Raw genomic sequence first — 26703 nt, 5'->3', positions numbered from 1 at the left:
AAAAAACTCTTTCCTAAGGACCTCCCATTTTTAAACTTGTCAAAGAAGAAGTGATGCAGTTTTATACTGTCATCACCTTCCCCCCAAATCCTCAGTAAATCATTCAGCCGCTACGAGCAGCAGATTTGACATGAAAATCAAATTAAAGAAAAAGTCAAGATACTTGCATAAGGGAGACCATTTTTTTCACCAGCAAGTTTCTTATAGGAGCAAAAATGTGACTAGTAAAAGCTGGTAAAGAGCAGCTTTCCATGCACAACTAGAAATGCCCAGGATTCAGAGCTCCTCCCTGCTGTGTTTCTTGTGCACACAGATTTTCTCACACCATTTCAACTAAGTAGGTACTTGGAAAAAGTGATCCTTCCTTCTCAACTGCTAGCAGCATGAATTCAAACAAACATTTATAGCTAACTGAGATTAAATCTGTGAATCTTTAAAGTTTTCTTGTTTGGTTTTTTTCAGTTGTTCCCCTCTATGTTGTAGCTTGCTTAGTAAATGTGGCAAATGCAAGAAAAAGGCACACATGATTGAAAAATGAATTACACAGATGTAAGTATTCAAAAAGCCACTGTTGGAAAAACAGTATTTTTCAGGGTTATGGTTGGTTTGAGAGGGTTTTTTTGCCATGTTATTACACTAGATCAATGGTTTTCGTATCACCTTTAAAATTTTAAATGATTTGGTTTCTCACTGACTTGAAAGAGAAGGAAAAATAATTCTAAAGCGTCAGTAATTTTCTGCACCAAAGTTTGCAACAAACAGAACATCAAAGAAGAAAAAGTTACGACACTGTCGAGGCTCCAGAGTGCATTCCATTTTCTGGGGCGGATTTGGCTTGGTGCAGGGCAGCTTGAATTCTGAAATGTGTTCTTGTTTCCATGGAGTAATTCTTGTAGTTTTGTCTAAAACAAAAGCAGATCCACTCTGATGAACATATATTTTAAAAACATTTTCAAGTTATCTTTATATTATTGTTCTAAGCAAAACAACTGTAGACAGCAAAAAAAGCCTTTCTTCACAAGCTCCTTTGTTGCCTACTCTAAAATACAAGGCATGTGTTCTTAGCCAAACAATGCAGCTCGTTGTTCTTTTATTTGTAGTACCACTGTCTGGCAATTACCAGAAAAATATAGCTTAATAAGAAATTGAATCTGGTCCACTCAATCAAAATATTGAGTCTGTATTAAATATATATAACATCTACTTAGTTTGCATTCAGAAATCAGATTTTTTTTTCCCTCTCAAAGCATAACTGACAAATTTGAATGCAAACATTTTCAGGACTTGGGGTTTTTTTTAATAATTTTAATAAGATAGACTAATCTTAATTCAGCACACACATTTTAAAGAAGTAGAGAAGAGGAAAAAAAAAAAAAAGTAAAAGAAAGAGAGAGAGAGAGAATCTGTCCTGAACCAGAAGGGGGAAACACCCCATCTCCATCCTATGGTTGTCAATGATGTGTACTGTGTGTAGGAAATAAGGCCAGACAATTTGCTGCCCTAGAAGCTTGGAAAGAGAAAGCGGGCACGCACGAGACTCCACATCAGCTTTTGAGGAGCAATTCACCAGCCCAGGGAAAGACCGGCAGGACTTCCCCCGCAAACATCTAGCGGTTGACTCAGCAGTGTCATCCGCCTATAGTCTCCAGTAGCTATGTCATGTACTAAAGAGTTACAGAAACATTAAAAGAATCTGTATTTTCATGGAAGAGCTTATATAAAAAAAAGAAAATTTGCCCCTAGGACCACATCGAATGTGCAGATCCTACTTAAAAGGAATTAACATGTCAGCTCCTGCAGGATGGAAACAGAATCCAGAAACCAAAGAGGATTAGATCATGCTAATTTTCTTTTAGAAGATATTTGTCATCTTTACAGAAACATAACATTAAGTATTAAACAGTCGGTACACCTTAAAAGCATTTCAGTTCAAAATTCGTAATTCAAATCAAGCATGGAAGCATGGTATCTGTCGCTATGGCAGTGGCAGTCTCTTTGTGAAAACAAGGAATTCCACACCCATCCTACACCAGCTTGTAATTTTATGTACGAAACACCCAAGAGGCTGACTGAGAAAATGAGGTGACTGGCTTCTGCTGCATGCTGATCTGAAACTCTCTGGAATTTTTTCTTTAAATTAAGTAGATTTTGTCATGCAGATATGGTATTTCTCATCAGTAGGCTGATATTCTTCCTTGTAGCTTACAGTCATACAAATAGAAATATTTCCACGCATGACCAAGCCAAAACTGTTTATCATCTCATTCCACTCTTTCTCCCAGAGTTGAAACACTGAAGCCAGCAGCAGTATGTGGATTTAGGTCAGGCAAACGAAGCGTCATGCACAAGCCAAGCGCTCGCCTGCGCTCCTGCCAATTGCAAACATAATTCTGCAGTCCTGCAACCCACCACGGACAACGCGTTCTCCCTCTACTGGCTGCAGAGACATTCAGCGTTTTTAGCTGAAAGCTTACAAACCCTGAGCATTTTAATGCAGTCTAACAGCTACAGGTGGAAATGTAAGGACTGCACTCTTTTTTAATGACCGACTGAAACAAGGGGAGGTTCGCGGTGGGGTTTTTTTTGCATGTCATTACAGTTTCCGTGAGTCCTTTGAGCATAGCAAGTCTGAGTATTAGCTTTTAACAACAAATTTTTAAGAGTTGCTGTGTGCTGGTGCTTTTCTTTAAGCCAAACACCTTTCCTCGAGAGGGCCGGCGACCTGAGCCCTGCAGAGCTGTCAGGGGAAAGGTGCAATGGCTGAGCAGTGAGCAAGAGAAGTACCAGATGGAACGAGAAGCTCTCAATCATTTACTTCTAGATCTCTTCTTAAGAGAGATTTGAACAAAGGAAATGAGGACACGAGGAGAGGCATGCTTTGAGGAATGTGAAACAACCGAAACACTTTCCATTGCGTTTTGCTAACGCAATTTTTGCTCTTCTTAGCATGTTCCATGAGCCTACAGAGAACCAGGCTGACAAGCATAGGAGATTAAGAATTGCAGCATTTTAATTTTTGTGTTGACAGGCTTTTGGCATAATCTTCAGTAGGCTGATTCACCACTCTGTCTTGCATAGTGGACTGATTTGGACAAAAGCTCAACACAAGAACTCTATGTGACCTCTTTGAAACTTGGGGCCAGACATTAGTTTCATAGCTGCTCACACCTGCGGCAGTGACTGCCTGACTCTCCACACTTGGAAAGATGCAGACATCTGGACTCATTCAGGATCCAGGGAGCGAGGTGAACTACCCTGTCACAGGATGCTTGAAGAGGGCGAGGGTTGTTTGGTTTGGATTCCCTCCCCGTCTGCCGAAATTCTGGCTCAGCAGAGAAGTAAAGGCTTGGACAGAGGGAAAACCTGTATTTTGTCAATGTTATAATAAAGAACATACATGATCAAGACCAACTATTCCTGATAAACCTACTTTGCTAGAAAAATCAATCACATAAAATAGTAAAAGCAGATGTTTTCAGCTGCCTTTCAGATGCAGATGAAACAATACAAAGATACTACATGCAACCCGAAGCATGATGTTAAATGTATTTCATCATGGAAAGAAAACAGCACTGCTAGCCATCAATTTGAGTAATGCTATTTTAGCCATAACACAGAGCTTTGATATAATTTAATACATCTTTTATGAATAGCTAAATAGACTACAAAATTATTACATTTTGTTACACATGGATTATTTCTTATGGAAGCCTTTGACATTCCTATTAACATCTTTAAAATTTCTTTTTTGCTCTTTTCAGAATGGATGAGTAAGTCACAGACTGAATGATCAGATAATTTCTACCACTGGAAAGGTCCACACCAAAACTAAGGCATGTGTGCTTCCATTGAAAAAATGAAACAAGGAGTTTCCATGATATTAATGAAATGATTCTGCTTCCTGCTAACCAGTAAAATACCATACTGACCCATCAGATACCAGCATAGGCTTTTCACTTGCTTACTTTGCTCTTTCCAGTAGTTTTATTGCTTCTTCTCTTCTATCCTGGTCCAGATACAGTATTGCCAGCTCCAGCAAGGCATTTGGAATTAGATAATGGTCATATTTTATCTTCTTCTCACTGCATTGGAAAAGAAATAGCCTCAAGATCTTGAATGATAGATTGTTTCCCTCATTTAACAGCTCCAAACACAAATAAATAGGAGGTTAGCTAAGATCAGAAGGAGCAATCAATCTCTATTACGACACTTGTCATGTCTTCTATTCAAAGCTACCTTCCAGGTTATTAAATGTGTAATTTGCATAATCATCCTGCACAGTATGTTATTTCTCAGGATTACAAAATATTGCCTTTTAATCAGGGAAGTATTGGAAAAGATGACAATATTACGAGCTCTATCCATGTGAACAGACAAAAGGAGATGCCATTCACTGCACGATGTATAGAAGTTCCAAGTATAACCATGCTGCCACCTGTCTCTGCAGACTGCGTTAGGCTCTCTGGGTACAGCTTCTTCATGGCTGGTAGGAGGGAGGGGGCAAAAAAAGAGAAGTGGTATCTCATAAATGTTATGCACCTATAGTCCCCAAAAAAGGAGAAAATACCTCAGTGAAAAGTGCAGATTTGCAATTCTTCTTCCATACATGGCTAACACCACCAGCAATAAAAATTGCAATTCCTTGATATCAAGGAAACTGAAATAAATACTGAAGATAATGCAGTCCTCTGCCTTCTATTCATATCATGGTTGCATCTCCTCTTACTTGAAATGAATAGTTACTGAGAAATTCAAGAGCTCTCCTAAATGCCAGGTATAAAAACTTACTTTAAATAGATGTAATTAAAATGGTCTTCTGCTTCTGAGATCTTGCCCAAATGTTTGAGGCATAAGCCCTTTAACAGTTTTATCACGCACTGGTCATCTGCTAGTAATTCTGTAGCTGCAAGATGAAGTAAATGACACATTTTAGAAACCTCTAGAGCAGCAGAGACTTTCCTACCTGTAGGTAAACTTTTACACAGGTAAGTGTAAGCACAGTTCATTTACTGGAACACAGGACAGAAGGAACCAACTGGTCAATTTAGTTAATTTAATGCAGAGACAAACATGCATCAACCTTTTCATAAACTGATCTAACTTTGTCTAAAAATTGTTGGGCTGTTCTTTCCCTCCCTACTCCAACTGAAAGGCTATTCCATAATCTTAGTGTTCTGACACCTAAAAACTAATTTAAGATGTCCACTTTATAAATTGGACCTCAATATTTCCAATCTCTTAACCTTATGCCTTTATTTCCCTTTAGTATGTATAGCTCTTCTCCTTCCTTGACTTCTAGCCACCTGACCTATTTGTACGCAAATGTTCTATCAATTCTCCACCTTTGTTTGGCTAAACAAAAATTTGCTACCTGCACCTCACATCCCCTCATCTTCTTATCATACTTCTTTTCACCTCTTTTGAGTTTATACTTCTAATTGTGAGTGCCCAGAGTCTTACCAGACTTACCAGTGCCTAGTTCAATGTCATTTCTATCGACACCCTTTCTCCATCAGGAAATTTTTGCATAATACAGTTCAAAGAAAACATCTGGCTTTTTCATAGCCATTCCATATAGGCAGCTTAGTTGTAAAGTTTACAAGCAAAATCTTCAGCTTGCTTGCTCGTTTCCAATTCATGAAATACTAACTAAAAAGAATTTCTGCACAATGTTTGATTTTGCATCTCATGCTATTGAATGTCACCCAGTTTTCATGACTCCAAACCTTACCTGGTTCTTCCTCTATCACTCCAGCTGATTAAATGCTGACACATACTGCATGGAACAGGTGTTTTGTTTTGGACTATGCAGTTGGAGGTCTCGATCCTACAACTGGAGTCACTTCTATTGCTAAGTCCCACAGAGGCCCCTACATACATATGTTACCCAAAGCAAACCCCAAGGAAGATGTCCAAAGACTATGCAGTAAACTAACTTAGAAGGAACAGGGAAGAAAGCAAAAATCGACACATGAAGAATGTGCACAGTGAGATGACTCAGGCCCACAGAAGAGTTATTTCATAAGAATAAAAAAAAGGCAGATCAGTTGTCTCTTCCGGATATCTGTCCCAAGAACATGTTCACATGCATGTATTTTCTCTAATTATAACATATCCTACAAATTGCCCTGGATTGTATAAGTAAACATTTAGGGATCTATCCTAGATGCAAATCTGATAGGCTTAATTGTATTTCTGGATGTTACGTGCAATAACAGACTTCCTTTCACAGCTTATATGGTATAACGCTGCTAGGAGTGCATTCCCAGAATCATAATTTTATAGCGTTATATTCTTCCATCTAACAGTAATACAGAGAAAATACTTGAAAATACAATAATTTAGCCCCAAACACTGTCAGGAAAGCTCAAGGAAAGCATGACGCCTGGAAACAGCGAGTCAGTATTTTGAACAGAATTGTTGGCGTGTTTAAAATATATCCTACTTTTCGATTACATGTCCTCATAGTGCTTTATAAACATGAATCAGCTCCTAAAAATCACTGCAAAAATCCAGCCTTATCCACAATTTACTAAGAAAAAAAGGGAGCATAGAAATAATTCACCTATTCAAAATATTGTAACAAAATGGGTGATAAAGAAGGTGAAAGGGTCAAAAGCCACCTTCTAAGATGTCACCTTCACTGAAAATATTTTTCTGTTCTCTTTTTCAATCAGTTAAAGAGGAGATAGCTTTAGCCAGTCTTTCAAGCAACTCTTTCAAATCCTGTGTAACACAGTGTGCATAGGAAGACCAAGGTCCTAGAAAAGACTGCAATGCAGTCATTTAGCCCATATTCCTTTGTCAAAAGGGGCTTGATCCTTTTGCAGGAGGTAGTGTATATAATAAGAAGAACAAATATTTAGTAAGAGAAAACTTTGTGAGAAAAGCTGTGCAGATTGGTTGCACTCCCATAGGAGTTGGGAAGGTTTGGCAAGAAAAACATCAATTCAACTTTCTCATGGATGGCTAATTAACAGACTAACAGAAGATGTGGTAGCAGAGCCTGTTCCAGTTCAACACTATCTTACGCTCATTCATAGTGCAAAGGAAGCCCACCCCTGATGTCCCAGCTTTCTATAGCATACTGTTGACACACGAATACCATTCAGCCCAAGGTCACATCATAAATTGACAGCACTTTTCAAACAAAAGATTGACTTGTCTCCTTTTATTTATCCTTCAAAACTGAAATGCAGTGTCTGAGGATAACAAAGCTTCACGATCCAAGTAATCAAGTCAATGCATAAGCTGATTTTGATCCAGCAAAATAAACAGTCCTTTAATACATGTCAAACTATTCTTAACACACATCTGTGGATGGAAAATCACTCGCTACTATTATAAATTATTGCTCTATTAAAAAGGAAAATTATTCCTATCTGTATAAACAGTTTATGGTTTCATTATCTGTGTTCCTCCTACAATCAGATTAACTTTACTAATGAGTGTCTCTTTATTCACAGATAGTATCTTTAGCTATTGCACTGTGAAATACCTCCTTAAACCCTATCACTGATTACCTGAACTTCTTGCCAGTGCTTCTTCTGCTTCAATTAAAGTCTCTAACATGCCTTCTGTTAAGTTGGGACATTTTCCAATTACAGCATAGCCATTCCAGATATACATCATTTCCTAGGGTCAGAGAGAAATGACAGCATCATTAATTACAGTACCAGATAAATGCAGTTATCAAATACTTCAGTTTATCTCTGCAAGATGAAGAAGTTCCAGATTCCTCAAATAAACAGTCAGTTTGTCAAAACATATTTTCATTGCAACTGAAAACTTGTTACATTGGTTTTCAGAACAAATTAGCCCTTGAAGACAACTAAAGAGCCATTTACTACACACAATGCAAGGAAGACTGCTTGAACAGAATGCAAACACAATCTCACTTATAGATGAAGGCAGGTACCAACAAAACAGACAGACTTAAAACATTCATGGCACGTGGCTAACTGTCCCTTGATTAAGGTCTCCTCTTGTTTTTCAGTTCTAGCCTAGCCAGGGCTTTAATAACTACAAATAACCACAATGTATTGCTTCCATAAAAAAAATATGAAATCTCAGGACAAACAAAACAAAACAAAAAGAAAACCAAAACCTCTAACCTTTAAGCCAAGCTTCAAACAAACAAACAGAATTTTAGAGCTGAAATGTAAAGCCCTTCAATTCCTCGGGTTTGTTTGATGTTCCCATAGAAAGTGACTTCTTTCTTATTCAACTGTTCTTAGAGTAAATGTTATTAAAAACTATTGGTTTAACCTCTATTTGTTATTGGGGTTCTCTCTTAAAGTATATCACCAGACCAAATGTGCCCATTGCCACTAGCAGTGACAAAGTTAAAAATGGAAATATATACACTTACGACTTGTCCTCATGACAGGTCTATTTATTTATATGACCTAGTCTGTATTTGATAATTTAAAGTTTTTTGATAAAACTTCTGTATAGAATAACTGAGTTCTGGAACAATAGTAAGAAAGCTGCCAGGCTAGAAGAGATGAAACAGCATGTTAACCCCAGTCACTGTTGCTTTCACCATCTGGTCTCTATTGACTGGAAAACCTGTGCTCAACTTACTGTAGCTAGTGCATGGTTCTGAAACAGAGTAGTCAAACTACATTGATCCTAGGCTCAATCTCTGCACTAAGACTTGCTTGAGGACTCGCTGCTCTCAGCACCCTACAGGGTGAACAGAAACATCCTAGAGAGGAGATTCTGCACCCACTTTCCCACCCTCAGAATGCTTTTAACCGTTCAGCTGCGGCATCTTCTGCCTCAGAAATGCAACTGCAGCAGCGAGAAAGGAGGCAGCGCCCGGCCACTCGGAGGAGAGCTCTTGGTACAGAAACCTGTTCTGCCAACATCCCATCAGAATGGCCCAGCCAAACCCCAGGTCGGTACGTTTCTTACTCTCTATACTCTCTGAAACCTGAAAGGCAAATCAAACCAACCTAACTATTTCTCTCATTTCAGTCTTAAGACTTAGTGGAAAGTGGCCCCCGGTGCATACCCACGCTATGCTGGAACAACTACATTTCTTCAAGAAGCACTGTGTCACATACCCAGCTGGTGGGCTGAGAAATGACTACTCGCTGGTGTCTGCAAGAGGCTCTCCTTCTTCAGGCATTTTCTTAAGAGTATTTACTAATTATCCATCTGTTTCTCAAACACAACAGCTCAAAGCACTGCAAATGTTAACACCACTGCACTTGGCAAACCTGTGGACTCAAAATCCTTTTATGTTCTTTTATGTGTTCTTTGCAGACAGATTTTTCTAAGTGTACCATGAGCGAGGCAATGAGCTGTTCTCGTCTGGTCACAGGGAACTGGCCAGCGTTACAGGCAAAAATAAATAAATAAATAAATAAATAATCAACTGTATGCAATGGTTTTCCAGAGTGGCTAAAGGATTTGGTTGTTTCATCCCGACACCCACGAGTTGCTCTGGAGAGCACCAAATTGCAAACATTCAGGTGCACATTAAATAGATGCTTCCATGCAGTCCCCAATTCTTGCATTGTTGCCTTGATTTCCTGCCCTCTCCCATAACTTGTACCTTAAAGTCTTCTTTTAGTATTCTCAGTAAATGACACATGACAGAAGAGACCTAGGGCAAAGTTCCTTCAAAGGGAATCAAAAGAAAGCTGTTAGGAGCATGCTAGTCTATAGCTGGAATAACAAGTTACACATGCAACACATTTACGTGTCACAAACTACTGGCTTAGTTCCCTGTGGCTGGTGCATGCCCCAGTTTTACAGCATTCCTTGCATTCATTTGGCTTTGCTTTGGGAACATTCCAGTCTCCTGCAGAGGTTTTACCTTAGAAACATGAAAAGATACTCTTCTAATTATCTTGCTTTTATTTCCATAAATTAAAAAAATGTTAAGGGGAGGGGTGTGTTGGATATTTCTAACTTACCAAAGGTGGAACAGGCAAAGGAATGGGGTTTGAAGAAAGGTATCGTCGAGCTTTCCGAATTGCAAACTTTTCTGTAGGTAGAGATTTCCCTGCAATTTTCAGTTTCAAACTGGGAACAATCCTGAAAGTTTAAAGGAAAATGGAAAGAATTTTTCCTCTGTGAACATCTGGCAAAAAAAACATTCAAACTTTTAAAAAAAAAAATAATTAAAAAATCAAAGAGAACTTAAAAAAAGCTGTTACACACTGAGCTATTGCTACCTCTGGGGAAGCTGAGCAATACATATTCAGAAACACTGTCTTTATGCAGGGCACGTATCTCTCTAGACTTCCTCTTTAATCAAGCAAAAGGAAGAGGGACTCTTCCTCACCCAAAGAATAAATTAGATGGTGCACCTAATTTATAAAGGGCCCATCTCTCCTCAGACTAAGAGGCAAGCTAGCTTTTGGCAGTGTTCCTCCCGTTCTCGCAAAGACCAAACCTATTCACTTTGTAATAGATCCCAAAGCCAGTGAAATCTGCTTGCAACGATTATGTAAGATATAGAAAACCTGAAAACTATCAATGTATTGTAAGCACATTAAAAACTGATATTTAAAGAAAAAAACGTAAAAACTCAAGTAATCATTTTCCTTTGCCCTAGCGAGGTTTAGGCATTTCTGAGCTTAAACATTACTATCAGGTTAACCCACTGCATATATTCACCTGCACATTTAACTACTTCATATTCCTCTCAGACTCAAAACCCAAGCAAGAATCAAGTTGTACTGATGTCTCCACCAAGGAGGCACACATCTTGTAGCATAATCCATTGAAGTCTTTCATATCTTAAATGCCATTTTGATTAAAGGAAACAACTGAAAAAGAATGTAAGTATTAAATGCAACAGCAGCAGTCACTGTATGGCTGATAGACCTAATATTCTATCCCTAAAGTATTTCCAGGCCAGGAGAAATCTGCTGTCTGAACTCAGGATCCACTTTAGTCTAAGGGAATGTTTCATTCTGCAATTTCTTACCAATTCAATGCCATTTGCACAGATCTTCCAAACTGCACAATGAATAATTTTGCCTTTCTTCCCCCAACGCTGTGACGTGAAAAGATAGGAAACTGTTGTAACTGGGAGCTAGCAAATTTTACCTAAATAATTCAACTTCGCTGTCTCCAAAAGGACTGCAGTCATCTGGTCCAAACATACTGAGATAAGCAGCTTTCATGTAAATATAAGTAGCCTGCAAATGCAATCAAGAATATCTATACAGAAAAATGAATTTACAGCATCACCATTATTGATATAAAGCATAAAACAGCAACAAAGAGGAAGAAGTTGCTGCTTTTGCTCACAAACAGACATAATCTTACAAAATTTTAAGCAGGACGTAAGTATTTTAAAGAGTGAAGTATAGAAATTCTTTTTTATCATGTATGTCTTTGTTTACTTTGTATCAGCTTATAGTTTATGTCCAAATTCCAAGAACAAATGTCATGCTAGTGTAAAATGAATTTTTATTACTCTCAGGAATACATGCGAGAAAACTTATGAAAAGGTCATGCTCAGCGAAAAAAATACTACTATATAGTCTATGTGTCCAATCACAACTTGGTAGCATGTCTCAAATATTAGGTTCCAGAAAACAGTCACTATGCTGGAATTCAAGAGGAATTCAAGGAAAAATGTGGGCCCTCCCCAGAAGGAACGGGAGACCTGGTTACCCAGGACATGGAGAAGGCTGAGGTACTCAATTACTTTTTTTGTCTCAGTCTTCACCAGCAAGTACTCCAGCCATACCGCTCAAGTCACAGAAGGCAAAGGCAGGGACTGGGAGAATGAAGAACCACTCATTGTAGAAGATCATGTTCGAGACCATCTAAGGAATTTGAAGGGGCACAAGTCCATAGGAACCTGATGAGATGTATCCACAGGTCATGAGGGAACCGGTGGATGAAGTGGCTAAGCCACTATCCATCATAGTTGAGAAGTCGCAGCAGTTTGTGGAACTTCCCACTGACTGGAAAAGGGGAAACATAACCCCCATTTTTAAAAAGGAAAAAAAGGAAGACACGGGAAACTACAGGCCAGTCAGTATCACCTCTGTGACCAGCAAGATCATGGAGCAGATCCTCCTAGAAACTAGGCTAAGGCACATGGAAAATAAGGAGGTGATTGGTGACAGCCAACATAGCTTCACTAAGGGCAAATTGTGCCTGACAAATCTGGTGACCTTCTATGACAGGGTTACGGCGTTGGTGGATAAGGGAAAAGCAACTCACGTCATCTACCTGGACTTGTGCAAAGCATCTGACACTGTCCTGCACAACACCCTTGTTTCTAAATTGGAGAGACATGGATTTGAGGGATGGACCACTTGGTCAATAAGGAATTGGCTGGATGGTCACACTCAAAGAGTTGCAGTCAACGGCTCGATATCCAAGTGGAAGATGAGCAATGAGTGGCATTCCTCAGGGGTCAGTATTGGGGTCGGTGCTGTTTAACATCTTTGTCGGTGACATGGACAGTGGGATTGAGTGCACCCTCAGCACATTTGCTGACGACACCAAGCTGTGTGGTGTAGCTGACACACTAGAGGGAAGGGATGCCATCCAGAAGGACCTTGCTGGAACATGTTGCTGGAATCCCCAGGGGCATAGGGAGCCCATACTGCCGTTTTCACCCAAGTGGGAGCACTGAGAGAGTTGCTGTCACCTGGCTGCTTGGACCTTATATTGGTTTTGGTTTCACTTGGCCAACACATACAACGTGTAATAGAAAAAGAGACAGAGATACCTTCCCCACACACATAGTCTGATCATAATAAGAAGAAACAAACCTCCGTCCCCAGCCCCTCGCCAGACTTAATCCCTTCTGACAGATTCACCCGCGGCTCAGGGGAAGAGGACGGGAGGAAAGCTACCAGGGCTCTGGATGGAAGGGCTTCTCCCTTTCAGAGGCACCAGGCAAGGCACCTCTTCTAATTATATTTATTATCCTGGAGGCACCATCATGGCTAGCCTCACTCATCACCAAAAGAGCTTATATCCATAATGTAATGAAAGAAATAGCAACTTGTGCCATTAATTGCAATGTGTTGATGACACAACCAGTCAATACACAGCAGAATATCTTTAACAAGCTGTTTCTCATCTACAAGTCAGGCCCAAAAGATTTCTGTTTGCCCACAATCTGTTCAGATTTGAATGTTTGCAATTCACATTGTTCTATAAAAGCCACAGTAGACAAGGTTTTGTTTTACAATCTTTATCTTCAAAGCTACAAAAGCTCAACACAATCTGATTGAAGTTAAAAGATACTATGAGGCCTTCCGCCCTCCTGTTCCACTTAACTTACCTTTGACCAAGTGTTTTCTTTGCTTAGCAGGTCTGCATAGAAGAATGCCATCTTCCACTGGCGCTTGTAGGTGAAGCACCACATGAGCTCCCAGTAACACATGTGATGAAACTGCTTCCAATATTGCTGAGCTTCGCAACATTCTTCATACTTATTAACTGCCTGAACACAGAGATTTCCACACATGCCTTAATCATGTGTAAATTCACATACACCAGCGCTGTAATAGACACTGGGGCTCCATGATCTGCCTAGTATTCCCCAAAGTCACGTCTGTTGGCTTCACACCAGAGATTCTTGGCTCCACAGTCATCCTGGTGTTAGCAAGTTTACCCCTGCCACAGAGTTCCCCATTCCTGGAAGTTATATTAAGTTCTAAGCATAGGCAAAATGAACAGTGTGTCTAGGGAAATCAGGAAACTAAAGTCAGAAGACAGATGCTCAGCTGACATTTATTGTTGCAGATCCAAAGATTTCAAAGGAGCTACCACACTGCACACCAGCTGATACTCTGTCTCAGAGTATTTTGGACATGCATTTTTCACCTCCCTAATTCTTTCAAGTCTTGTATGACTATCCACTCAGACTGAAGGCAAAGGATTACCACTAGATGTTATTAAAGGCTCAATTTGCTTCAGGATAGGAAAGACAATGAGAAAACCATCATTAATACTGGCGGACTAAATTATCACCAGAAAATGAGAAGGGTCGCAAAATGAGCTGGTCAAACAAGCCAGACAAAATAGTTATCAAAATTCCTATTTGTAATTCATAAACTATAAATTACATATAGGCCAAAGCCACAGGAAGCACTAGCCAAAACAGAAACATTGTTCCTGGAGGAGTTTTTCTAAAGCTTTTGAAACAAACTTTCCCAAGAGCAAAAGGATTACTTACCGCATCAATATTACCCTTTAGTGTTTCTATCCTGCCTGCAAAAAACAGGAATATGGCTCCCTGTAATAAATAATAATAAAAATACAAGTATTCTGTAACAGTTTTCAAGCTGACCATACCGTCTAGATCTTTGTTATTTGGCAAGAAAACATTAAACAACCATACCAAACTAAATTATGATTCATTTTACCTTTGGATAGCGAGCCAAGTAAGGCTTAAGTAGTCTTTCTGCCTCCTCAACATTTCCTTTTCCTGTCCCTAGAATGCATAAAAATGCAAGTGATAAAAATAGGAAGAAAAGAAAAAGGGAAAAAAAAAAAAGAACAGGAATGCAAGGTACTGATTAGCCATCCTTATCTGGCCAATAGGTAAGTTCCTCTCTCTGATAAGTAAGGCATAAATACAGGTTGGTGTTGCACTAAGCCAGCAAGCAGGAAGACCTGAACAATACTGTGCTTACTGACTTGAAAACTCATTTAGGCGTAGACAAACGTATTTTGCAGAATGATTTAGGAGGAGATAACAGAGAAGTATGTCTCAGCAGGAAGCTATCACCTCCCAAAAAACTCAGGGATGACATATAAACGTGAACAATGTATTCAGGAACTCATCACTTACAGCCATTATTTTAACCTCCCAAATAATGCACCTGACTCCTGAAGACAGATTTAATTCTCACAACTTCCTTTGCTATCCCCATCATCTCCCTTCTTAGGTGTTAAACAAATCTCCGTCTTGAAGATTAAGACACTCTCTTCAGTTACGATCACTATTGTAAAACTACCCACAAATTAGTTATATTTAATCTAGTCATGAACAATCAATTCACCAATAAATAGGTGATGGAATCATCTTTTTCCCCTCTGTGTCCCACAAGAACTAATCAAATTCAAGAGTTATTATAAACAATCTTACCTAACACAAAGGTCATGAAAGTATGATAGCAAAGCAACAGCATGGTACACAGCACCGACCTAAAGCTGTATGATGATGCTCCTTCTTGAAGCTGCAGCAGACCATGCTCCTGTGCAAACAGAGGTGAGGAAAGCAAAAGTATTGGAAAAGAACGAAAGCTGTGTTTTGCTAGTTTGTTAACTTCTGCAGTATCATCTACAGATTGCTCACTCGCCAAATTCCCACAATGCAGTCACATACATTGCTCACATAGCAATCAAAGATAAAAATGCAGAGATGAAGTCATCTAACAGTTTTTTATGGAGTTACTGTTTAGCCTGGAAAACATCTGATGACGGAGCAGCAGCTCGGGATGTATACACGGTTAACGTAAGAGAATGTATGACAACCTATCACCATCATCCATGTGCTGCTAAACAGCATTCCAGAAACGAAAAAGACAAGAGTTTTGAAATGCAAGGCAAATAACACATATCGCCATTGTGCAGTGTACCCACGTTTGTTGCTATTCACTGCATAAGCAAGTTAAAGATACCAAGAAAAAAAATCATCTATAACTAGCAAGGCAAAAGATGACAGGGCAAAAGGATGTTTTTAAGTATGCTAAGAACAAAAGGACCTTTGCAATGATGTTGGCCCACTACCACCAGTGGAAAAATATGATGAAAAGAGGAGTATTTCTGTTCCCTTTGGGAAGAACTAAAGCAATCAAGTATAATGCTGTATACATATTCAGTGAGAGCATGTCGAAGAACCAACTTTAAGGATTCAAGCTCCTGGGGCAACAGCACTTAGCAGCCCATTCTAGGACTGGTTCCATGATATCAACAGCAAGAATATAAATATGCAAACTTATTAAACATGAGATCTGCCTACTAGTAAACATGCACAGTAAGATGTCCACTGTGTGCTGGGGAAAGTTCTGTTTAAAAGTTACAGTGTGACTGCAATGGAAAGTTACTGGGACATGATGTATAGGACTATAAGGACATCCTTTCAAACCAGCTACACTATAAATAGGGACCCTTAGGGATGCCTATCGGAGGCACTGCGGAAGGTATCAGAGAGAGCACTCAGAGCATGATCTCAACACAGATTTTCATCTTTTGTGTGTTCTTGCTGACAGAGCTGTGTTACATTACCTCACCTTTACCACTTACTGTGTAAACCCTGAAGCCTGTAATCATATTCTAATTTTCATCATACATGTGCTTTTTCACTTAACTAGCGTGGTTAAGTGTTTTCACATAAATACAGTCATTTTATGTTTTAAAAAAATCTTAATTTAATACATTAATTACTGTTATAGGGAAGGGTACCATTAACACACATATTTGCAGGTCAATTAGTATAAAATCTAGCCTGGACAAAATACTGAAAATACTGACTTGCATGTCACTTCAGAAGAAATTAAAAGATAGCAAAATCATTACTGAAAATCAATGACTTAATGGAAATCAAGCACCTAGCAAAATACAGCCAATTTCATTTTCTTCTGAGAGCAAAAGTTTGATTGATACAGACCAGTAACAAAATATGATATATTCAGCTTCTTTAAACTGCCCAGATGAAAACCACAAATATTTGGATTTTAAAAAAAGTAGCACTATAGCACTGTGAGGTAGAAAAAAGACAAAACATTCTGTGGAACGAATTTTGGCAGAAAAAAATTCCAAAGTAGATTTCCAAAGCACATTTTTTTGAAGTGAAAAATCTTCAGGCTGGGTATTTCACTGAGCCTTTACTGACATCAGTACCAGGCCGTACAGTGTTGGATATCTTCCGTATAATATAAAAAAATATATAAAATGAATGTTGATCACATTTGTGAATAGCACTAAGAATGATATAGAAACAAATTTTATTAGTCATATAGAATAATGTAATAATTTGTCAACTTGATCTCACTAACATATTTCAGTCTCAAAAACGTATTTTAATACAGCCAAACACAAAGTTATCATCTGTACGGACAAGGAATGTAACTCACACCCACTCTACGTGGGACTGCATCCTGGAAAGCAGTAACTGTGAAGTACCTGGATTAAGAACATTGCCCATTCATCAGAAAAGGGCTGCAAATCTGGCATACTTGAGCCTAAATCCTTAAACTGAGTAGTTACACAGGTATGGGAAGCTCACTGAGCAAGTTAGTTCACTCTGTGGTATGTCCATAATCTTATTTTGTCCTGTACAGGTATTAAGGCATGCTTACTTTTCACTCTGCCACTTGAATACCCCAAACTTTCTATATTAAAGTAACAACATAATCAGTAGACATAGCCTGAAAAAAAATAATCTAGAAGTAGTTACTATTAGTATGACAATGCTTGCTTGTAGAAAAGGCTGCAACAAAGCTGCTTCTCCTCAAAAAACCTTGCAAACTGCTTCTGTTCTGATGAGATCCCCAGGAAAGTAGGATGATGAAGGGTGTTGCTGGGAAACATGTTTTAGACACCACACTCAGTCAGCCAGTTTCCCTAGGCTCCCTCTGCGGCTGGTAGAGACAGAGGTCCTTGTCCAAGGAACAATTCAGCACAGAAGCCTAGGTCAGACATTATGAATCACCTTTTCAAGCACCTCCTCTTTCTCCACAGGGAGCCTACAGAGATTAGCCAGCAAACCTAATCAGCTAAGTGAGGAGTCATGAGTTGGGCAATACGGCCATGGAATCCTCACTAGGGATCAAACTGACGATCTCGGAACCAAATCACAAGCAGTTACTGCTTCAGCCTAGAAAAAAATATCTGTAAACAAACTACGCTCACTGGTGCCAAACACTAAGTGAGTATATCATATTTAATTGTTAGGACACACCTTCTAACCATAAATATCCATAAGTATCTCCCACACCTATGCCACAGGTGACAGAAGCAATCCCAGAACACCAGGAATGAGCTTCCAAACAGTCTATCACCGGGCATATTGCTACAATATAAACCAGACATCAAGGCAATAAGTGCATGTAATTTCTCCAAAATACTTAAATGACATTAACACATTTAGGTTTCACACAAAATGTTAAGTTACTCTGAAGGGCATAAGGTATAATACAGAGCAGGGAGCAATGACACTTCTTAAGAGACAAACGTGATCCAAGATGATAACTCTTACCTTTCTGTGCAAGTTGCTCATAACATCCCACAATCTCTTAATTCTCAAGATTGTCACTACATTATATTACATCAGTATCTTATTGATTTGGTCCTTGCCCCAAGACATCCAATGCTCTGTCATTCAGTACTCCCCACATGAGCGGTGAGGATTCCCATAATGAATGCAGGACGAACAAGGACAATGCTCAAAACCATTATCAGACAATGTTGAGACTGGTTCATATTTATTTCAGCTGTCACTGACTAAAATCCATCTACTTTCCTGAAGCAAAAGCTCTTGAATGATATTTTTAAATAATTTTCTTTTAATTAGGGGTCTTGACAATGAAAGCAAAGGAAGGTCATCATTCATGTCCCATGACCTAATCACATTACTGCAGGCTTAGCAAGGAGGAGGGATACTACTAACAGCTTTTACAAAGAACTAATTAAACTGGTAGACAGGGCATTTGAATGTATTCCATGAAATAATTTTAGATTTAACCTTCATTCAAATTTTGCAAAGAGATCAAAATGCAATTTAAAAATACACTCAGTGGGAAACTGGAATTCAATTTATTACAAATTGACACATGAAAAATATTCTTCAGCTCAGTTGCTTTGGGAAAAATGTCCTCCCACATCAAAAAGTATAATTTGAAAGAAATTGGTTCTATCTGAAATTTTTCCTGCCTTCTCCTCAAATCATGCTGTCATTTGACCCCCCAACAAATTGCACTTAACGTACGGTGGGCTCACGTCAAACTTTTCTACAGTTTAGCAGCACAGTATTTGTAATTGTCTATAAAATAAGAACAAGAGTAAATACTATGCTGAGACCTGGCGGAGGAGTCAGTAAGAAGGGCTCAATGCTTACATGGGAGATAGTGCAAGGACTCTTCTGATCTCACATCAGAAGTTAGTTATCACTAAACACAAAAAGTCCAGATGGGGCCCATACTCCACCTATTGCCCAATGAATGAGGAAGGCATGCCTCCCCAGCACAGCATACCTGATGGTGTGTAATAAATACCTCTGCCCACAAATAATTTCTCACAAAACTGGGCAAAACTGCATTGAAACTCAATGCCCAAATGTAGGGCCTATGCCATTAAAACACAAATAAGCCCATATTTTGACTAGTGATACAGGGGAAAGGAGCTTTAACAGTGAGAAGGGCACAACTGGCACATCTTGGACTGAAAGGGAACAAACGTGGCCTCAGGCTACTTTTATGCTCTCTTGATCTTATCCTACCTACTATTTTGAGACTCCAGACTGCTGTTAAGTTGATCATGTTGTCTACAGTGCCCACAAATGACTTAGGAAGTAATGGAGCTTTGGGCATGTCCTCATTTACTATCAGACATGACATGTCTGAGAGACAAGAAGAGTCCCTAGGGGCAAATCTGCTGGCTTCAAGGGAGATTAGTACTGTAGAAGACATCGCAATGCAATTTTATATCCAGTTTTAATAAACACACGACCCACACCAAAAGCAAGCTGTCCTCCGGTGCACTGTAACGCTCTCGGGTAAACTGTAAACAGCTCAAGGCACTAACCATGGCTCTTTTGTCTTTTGCACAATCTGATGCTCACCATGAGCATTTAATGGAAAAGACTACAAGATCAAACATCAAAACTCCTTTCTTCTGGATGAGGTGCAGCACATGACACACAAACTTTCCCTCTCCTCCTCTATCACTGTTTCTTTCACCTTCTAGACTCCTGTCCGTACTGCAGGGGACAGCTTCCTCTTGCAAGCTTTGGAAAACCACCACTGGAAAGCATTGCAAATGCAGCTGCAACTTTGCTTTTGGCTTTAGACATCTGACTCACAAATGTTAAATGCAGAAAGACTTTTTTAAGATGTTAAAATAAATGACCACCAATGAACTTTGAGCGACATGTTTAAAATATTCCTTTTTATGGGGTGCAGACAGCAGGCTTTTGCTTAAATTTATGGTAATCTAGGTCATGCTTCAGTAAGTTATTAAAAAACTGGAACAGGAGCTGACTCATCAACACAAATATCAGCCCACTCATAGCCATACAAGAAATCCCAGGGCCAAAAGAAAAAAAAACAGAAATTCAATTAGAGGGACAATTTTCATCTGCAGTAATAAGAGGAGTGTTCAGCATTCTCAGAACTCTGCTGGTACATGAACTGCCCTTACATTTCTAGGAGAATATTTTGCTTTAGATGCTCTTTGCTTTTGTAACTGACAGATAGAACTATTTGATTTTTGCCTCCATTGCTTGTGAAACAGGTCCTGGTCAGCTCCTGGAAATTTCCAAGTTCTAACTCATGCTCTGCCAAAAGCTCCTTGCTTTTAAACAAAACATTTTATTTCCAGATGTAAGATCCTTCCTGTAAACTAATAAAAGGGTGATGACACTCATTCACCTGTCACGTAAAGTTGCAGTTCTGATTAAGGAAATGTTTTTCTCCTTGAAACTTGTTTTGTAAACAGAAAGCATTACAAAAGAGTTAAGTTTTAACTTGTTTATACAGCTTTTGTTGTGTTTGCAGGATATCAAATATTTACCTTACCGAGCATTTATGAAATAATGTGACTAGTGGTTTAGGTTAAACGGACCATGTTTTCTTAATCCTGGAACCCAACTTTGAGTGAATCTCATGTTCTGCTGGTAGAATGAGAGACAAGGGCAGGTACAAGGTATCAAGGCCAAGATATTCCCATCAAGTTAGTATCCTATTTTGAAACAACAAATCCACAAAAACCTAACACATCACTTTCTGTGCATCTGCCCTGCAGAATAACTCAGGTTCATGCGAATTTACTGGTGCTTCATTACTAAACTTCTGTCCTTAAACTGCATGCACAAACAACATAAGTCAGACTGCTTACTCTCTAAGCAAAAAAGCACTTACTCTTTTAGGCAAAGACAATTTAGGTGCCACACTCAAGTTACCAGTTGCATTAAAGACACTGAGAAAAAAAATCAGAAATGAAATTGAATTTTTTTTTTCCCAATTGGATGTCATGCAGGAATCCGTCAGGGACATTCAGATACCATAATGACAGTAACTATCAAGTAAGCTAATATATTAAAGACTAAGTAGGCTTTTGGCTATGAATTTCTAAGCACAAGCATACATCAGAAGACCAGTAACTAAAAAACTAAATATGTCAACATCACTGTATTAGCCATTGTCTTTATCATGTTTCACAACTGTATCACCATTGAACAATGGTATCACAATCTTTCAAGTGTAATAGTTCAGCCAAAAATATAAAGGAAAATCGAGCTGTGTGAAAGCATCAGTGCCAACAGTGTGCATGTGTGATACCAATGAGAGTGTTTCAGAGGGTCACAGCTAATGTGAGGAAGAAGAGAGAAACTCCTATCTCCATTTTTTAATTTAAGAGCGAGGGGAATGTACCAATAATATTTAGTTCACATTTACCTTGTTTCCAGAAAATCCAACAAACTCCAGTAATCTCAGAATCCGTGCGGGAAACATGGACAATGTCTATAGAAAGAAATGCAACAAATACGCAGTAATTGACTTTCTGCCTCCAAAAGTTTGGAACTTTTCCAAACACAAGAAATAATCACAGAAACTACCAAAATCATCTTCCTACGTCTGATGATTTTCTAGGTAAATGTATACACTTGCTATATTCTACATACAATTTAAACAGAAATATCTATTTAATATAGGGACCCTTTGTCTCCAGGATTCCCTGCACAGAAATATGTTCACACAGCGCATGTTTAGTAACTCTAGTACTTAGATGCGTCAGAAACACTGAGTGCATACCACACAGTACGTATTTGTTCTTTGTGCAGTAAATCTAACATTCGGGCATGTGCTAGACTCATACAAATTAATGTAAGCAAGGGGAAGCAGCAGGCACTTTCTGCAGCCCATCACCTGAACAACCATGTCAGCCCTCGCCATCTCTGGGTCAACGCCTCTCTGACATACCAGGCACTGTCCTGTACCGTTCGACCACCCGCTTTCTGGCCAGAACACAGGCAACAACAGCCAACAGTGGCCTGAGCAGCACCCCAGGCCCCATTCATGTACCCGCCCCACCAACTGCCCTGCTAAGAGCCAAGTCCCTGGTTCCTTCCCAAGCACTAGTTGAACAGTGCATGGAAGTCAACAAGCACAGGCAACCGCTGCTTCTGTGCAAGGCTTCCCCTCGCCTCCATCTCAGTGGGCCCCTTCTCATGAGACTGTAACACCTTCCCCTCCAAGTACCTCCCAAGCATTGGTCACTTGGTTAACGAACACCCTTACTGGAAGCTGGGCACAGGCACTCAGCTGTATTCTCAAAGAACATGCCCTTAGCCCACGTCAGATGAGATAATTTCTCAGTTGATAATCTTCTCCTGAAGATGCGCAAGTGGGTCTGCACACACAAAGCAGAGCTGTCCACGTTGCGGGTAGCAGACTCTTTATTTCTAAAGTGCATTATTATTATCTGACATTCTTAGATCAAAGACTGTGATCCTGCAAATGTCAGTGCACATACCTAATTTTAACAGTATGATTAGTAACACTGATGTCAGTGGAACTTCTCAGGTATTTAAGTCAAGATCATTTTCAGGAGGTTGCAGGACTTCAGCTCAAGAGAACTGTTGGTACATACCAGATTAAATGCTCCAACTCCAAGTTTTACACCTCCCTCAAAATGCAGATGGTTCTCTCCTTTGACATAATGTGGAGACTTTATGAGACTGTCCAGCTCCCTGAAAATGCACAGGATTCTGTTACATTGTCAGTAAATAAATAATGATTCATCACAATTCAGTAAGAAAGTAACCCAATTACCTTGAACTACACAGTAGTTCAAAAAATGTCAATTTGTCACCTCACCCAGCTGAACAACACCTACAACACTTTGTTGGATTTATCAACAAATCATTTATGTCACATTACTATCAATTAAAAAATACGGAGTCCTGGAGATTAACTCCTGTCAAACAGACATAGTCAATTTGCAACCACGTTTCTGCCTGAAAACGTTTCAAGAATGGCTGTTGGGAGTAACAGCAACCTTTACTACTGCAAAAAGAGGTGACGAGGCAGTGCAGTTAAATTTAAATTAGCAAATTTGATTTGAGTTTCACTAATTCCTGGATTAGGTATTCCCTTTCATGCACGTTCATTTAAAAGAACATTTTGTTATATATAGGAAAAGACAATTGTAAGAAATATTTTAAAATGAGCAGGTGCATCAGAACTTACTTTTCACTTATTTTGCTAACTTTGATAGATCTCAACTTTGTAGTGTCCCTTTATTTCCCTGTGTAATCTAGCTGGATTTGAACCTGTTTTATCTCCAACCTTTCTATAGCTATGTGGTTTTCACACTATTGTTTTAGTTTATTTGGTTCATTACTAGGAGAAGAAAAACACTGTTTTAATGGTAGCCACATACTTGTGTTCAGGCTGTCACGTTTTTACCTGCTGGTTGTTGCCAACAGATATAGGGCTATTCATTGTAACTGCAGGTTTTACAATGGATCTGCATTTACAGTCACCTTCAACCCACACAAATACGGACACTGTCATCTCTCTCCCTTTCAGTGTATTTCTGGAGAGCCCAGACTGGATGTGGTTTTGTGTCTGCTAGACACATGACTTTTTGTGGCTGTTCTGACTTCAAATTTAAAGTCTGAAAATAAAACACAATACAATGCATATTTAGCTTTCACTTTTTAAAATTATTCATGTAAGTCTTTACTACCGTGAAAGTTTTCTGATGCTTCTTATTCACTGACAATAAGCAAATGTTTCATTCTGAATTACTATTTCATTCTGAATTACTATTTCATTCCAACCCTTTTTACAGTGTATGGTAACCTTTCCTCCCTGAGAGTTTTAAAAATTTTATCTTTGCAACATTTACTCCTCCTGTCTTTTGAAGGTTGCTATTGTTGTGGATTATAAAGCAGTACTGCTGACAGCAGGGAAAGGAAAGATGGTTTTTTACACCAGAAACTATGTTGTAAAAAATATTGATCAAAGCAAATAAAGTCTCATTTCCATATTTCATTGTTTTCTCTGTAACCTGTTGCACCATAATCTCACCAAAACTGCAAAACAATTATTTCTTCCCATATCAAAGGTACGGTACAAAAAACGTAACTGCCAATGTCACATAGAAACTTTTGCTTTGTTAAAATACGTTTTAGTAATATGCAAGTAGTTATTAGCATTCTTTTGAAGAAGACCACCTGAGAGTTACTAGATTTATAACACTTTGTTTTTACACATACTAGAGCTGATCTTTAATTTATTTGAGGCACAAATGAGTATGCTTCCCATGATGTGTATTTTAATGTAATTTTTAGAATTTACTACTGCACTTCAAAACCATTTGCACATGTTGAAAATAGTTCTCCATAACTTCCTGGATGAAAAGAAATCTGCTTAAGCAGATGTTTTGGGTTTATAGGCACTAAGTAACGGGCATATTGTGAGTTCAGATAAGCAACTCTGCTTATCATTTTCAATAGCATGCACCTTCTCTTTAGAGTAGAACTGCCATACGTAACCAGATTAAAAGTCCTGCTAACCAAATATTTCACTCAGACAGTGGCATATGCTTGGAAAAGCATCATCTAGGAATCAACCGTTCAGAGACTTTATGACGCGGAGAGGTTGCATCTGTTCTACTATGCTAACTAGCCCCTATAAATCTATTTCCTGTAAGTTTGATCAATCTTTGTTTGAAGTCATTTATACTTTCCATTGCAACCTCTTCAGTTTATTGCCTTTTAATTTTGTTTTAGTTTCTTGCATTTATTACGGAGTTACTTGTGCTTCAGCTACTGGTTCTGAATGTTCCAAAAAGCTGCAGCTATGACCATAACAAAATGCCATTTCGTATGCCTAATGACTGCAAGACCTCCAAACTGTGCTATGCAGACACAGTGAGCACTACATCGTTTAGAATGGTTATTTTTTGACATAATTTCAACAATATTTGAAGTAGGCAAACCTTGGGAGTTAACAGGATTAGGGTCCACCATCTTTACAATCCAAATCAACCATATTATCAACAATCTTTGTTATGCAAAGGAGGAATTTGTGTGGGCTGAGAAAGGCTACAGACATGAGGCCCATAATAAAGGCTGCAATAAATAGAAATTAATTTGTGAATAGGACAATTGGACCACCAGCACTTTTTACTGAAAGAGTACTCTTAATCACATCATCACTGTGACTTACCTGTATGTTTGGTAACTGTTTCGGACTTTGATGCCTCCTTTTATGAAGCTAACCATATTCTCATCCTGTTAGAAAGGAAACACATTAGCAATATGAATTTATTAGCATTATAAAGAGCTTTTGTCTTCTTGAGATGAACACACGCCTTGAACACAACCATCATGACACAGACAACATAAGTCCCTGAGAAAAAATACATAGATTGAGGATTTCCTTTCTATATTGAAATATTTTTACTCTGTTCAGACATAACACACTTTATTTTGATGTCTTCTGTGATTAGTTTAGTCCTTGTGATCTTGGGACCATCTGAATTTGCATTAATGAACACAGGGACTAAGCTAACGAATGGCACCTAAGGTACACGCATTTGTGGCTGTTTCAAAAAATAGCTTTCTCTCATTTGTCCTTCAGCACAGTTAAGATCTGAACATTTCCTGGCTCAGCACCAGATAACAAATAGCTGCCTGTCCTCAGGAGTCTACAGAATATAGTTTCACATCCTAAAAAGGAATCGGGGTAAGTAAATTTATGCAGAATACGCTCTTTCTGGTCTGAACATTCACGTATCTATGAGATCCATACTAGTACGGTAACACATTACATTACAAGCTATAGTGAACTGAAAACTTACAGCAAAGCTTATCTGGGGGACCACTAGTTTACAGTTGTATCCCAAAGAGAGCACTCTTTAGTCTCATAACTTTCTGGTGGCACTTTCTTGCCTCACTCATCATCTGTCATTCTGGTTTGTTTTGGTATCTGCTATTCATTTGGATAGGAAGACTACATGTGTTTTAGCAGATGATTTTAAGAGCTGTATGAAGCATTGTGAAGAAAATGACATATTAGACAAACATTTGGTTGTTTTACTCTTACTGTTAAGGAAATAGGGCCCAATTGTGCTCATCAGTATGTAAACAAAGAGACAGAACCTGCCTTAAAGGGCTTTCCATCCTCCTGTAAGTCAATCCAATCAAAGTTACAGTTCAACTTCTTCCAGACTTTGCTTTCTGTGAACTATTAGAGGAAGCCTAATGGCCTGAACTGAAGGGCAAGGGCTTACTCCTGCAGCCTGCCACACCACCACTAGCCTCTGTCTTTACAGTCATCCTTAAGTAATATTATCAAGAGTGATAATTGAGGACCAAAACTATGCACCATAAATGAGTGTGTAATTAATTCCTGATGATATATCCCCAGAGACTTGAATCCCAATCACACGCAAGCAAAATAATCACATAAAAATGTGATCCTGTTTTTGTTTGTTCTGTAGAAAAAGTCAGTTTTTAATTAGTAATTG

The 26703-nt window shown here is 38.8% G+C and overlaps 1 protein-coding gene across 1 annotated transcript in view; it reads right to left on the bottom strand.

Moving 5' to 3' along the window:
- Positions 1-781: 781 nt before the first annotated feature.
- TTC39A (tetratricopeptide repeat domain 39A) overlaps positions 782-26703 on the bottom strand; it is a 40609-nt gene continuing 14687 nt past the window's right edge. The window contains exons 6-18 of the mRNA XM_009707406.1: positions 25401-25465; positions 22813-22912; positions 21618-21683; positions 15089-15197; positions 14364-14431; positions 14174-14233; positions 13277-13438; positions 11071-11162; positions 9930-10050; positions 7524-7635; positions 4789-4903; positions 3966-4082; positions 782-902 (exon numbers count right to left, since the gene is read on the bottom strand). Of these exons, the coding sequence (XP_009705708.1) occupies positions 782-902; positions 3966-4082; positions 4789-4903; positions 7524-7635; positions 9930-10050; positions 11071-11162; positions 13277-13438; positions 14174-14233; positions 14364-14431; positions 15089-15197; positions 21618-21683; positions 22813-22912; positions 25401-25465 (1308 nt within the window). The remainder of the gene's footprint in view (positions 903-3965; positions 4083-4788; positions 4904-7523; positions 7636-9929; positions 10051-11070; positions 11163-13276; positions 13439-14173; positions 14234-14363; positions 14432-15088; positions 15198-21617; positions 21684-22812; positions 22913-25400; positions 25466-26703) is intronic.

This window comes from Cariama cristata, unplaced genomic scaffold (assembly GCF_000690535.1).
Source record: "Cariama cristata isolate BGI_N322 unplaced genomic scaffold, ASM69053v1 scaffold4949, whole genome shotgun sequence".
Classification (NCBI taxonomy): Eukaryota; Metazoa; Chordata; class Aves; order Cariamiformes; family Cariamidae; genus Cariama; species Cariama cristata.
Note: the sequence above shows the minus strand (reverse complement) of the source record. Positions and strands in the feature narration are given on the sequence as shown.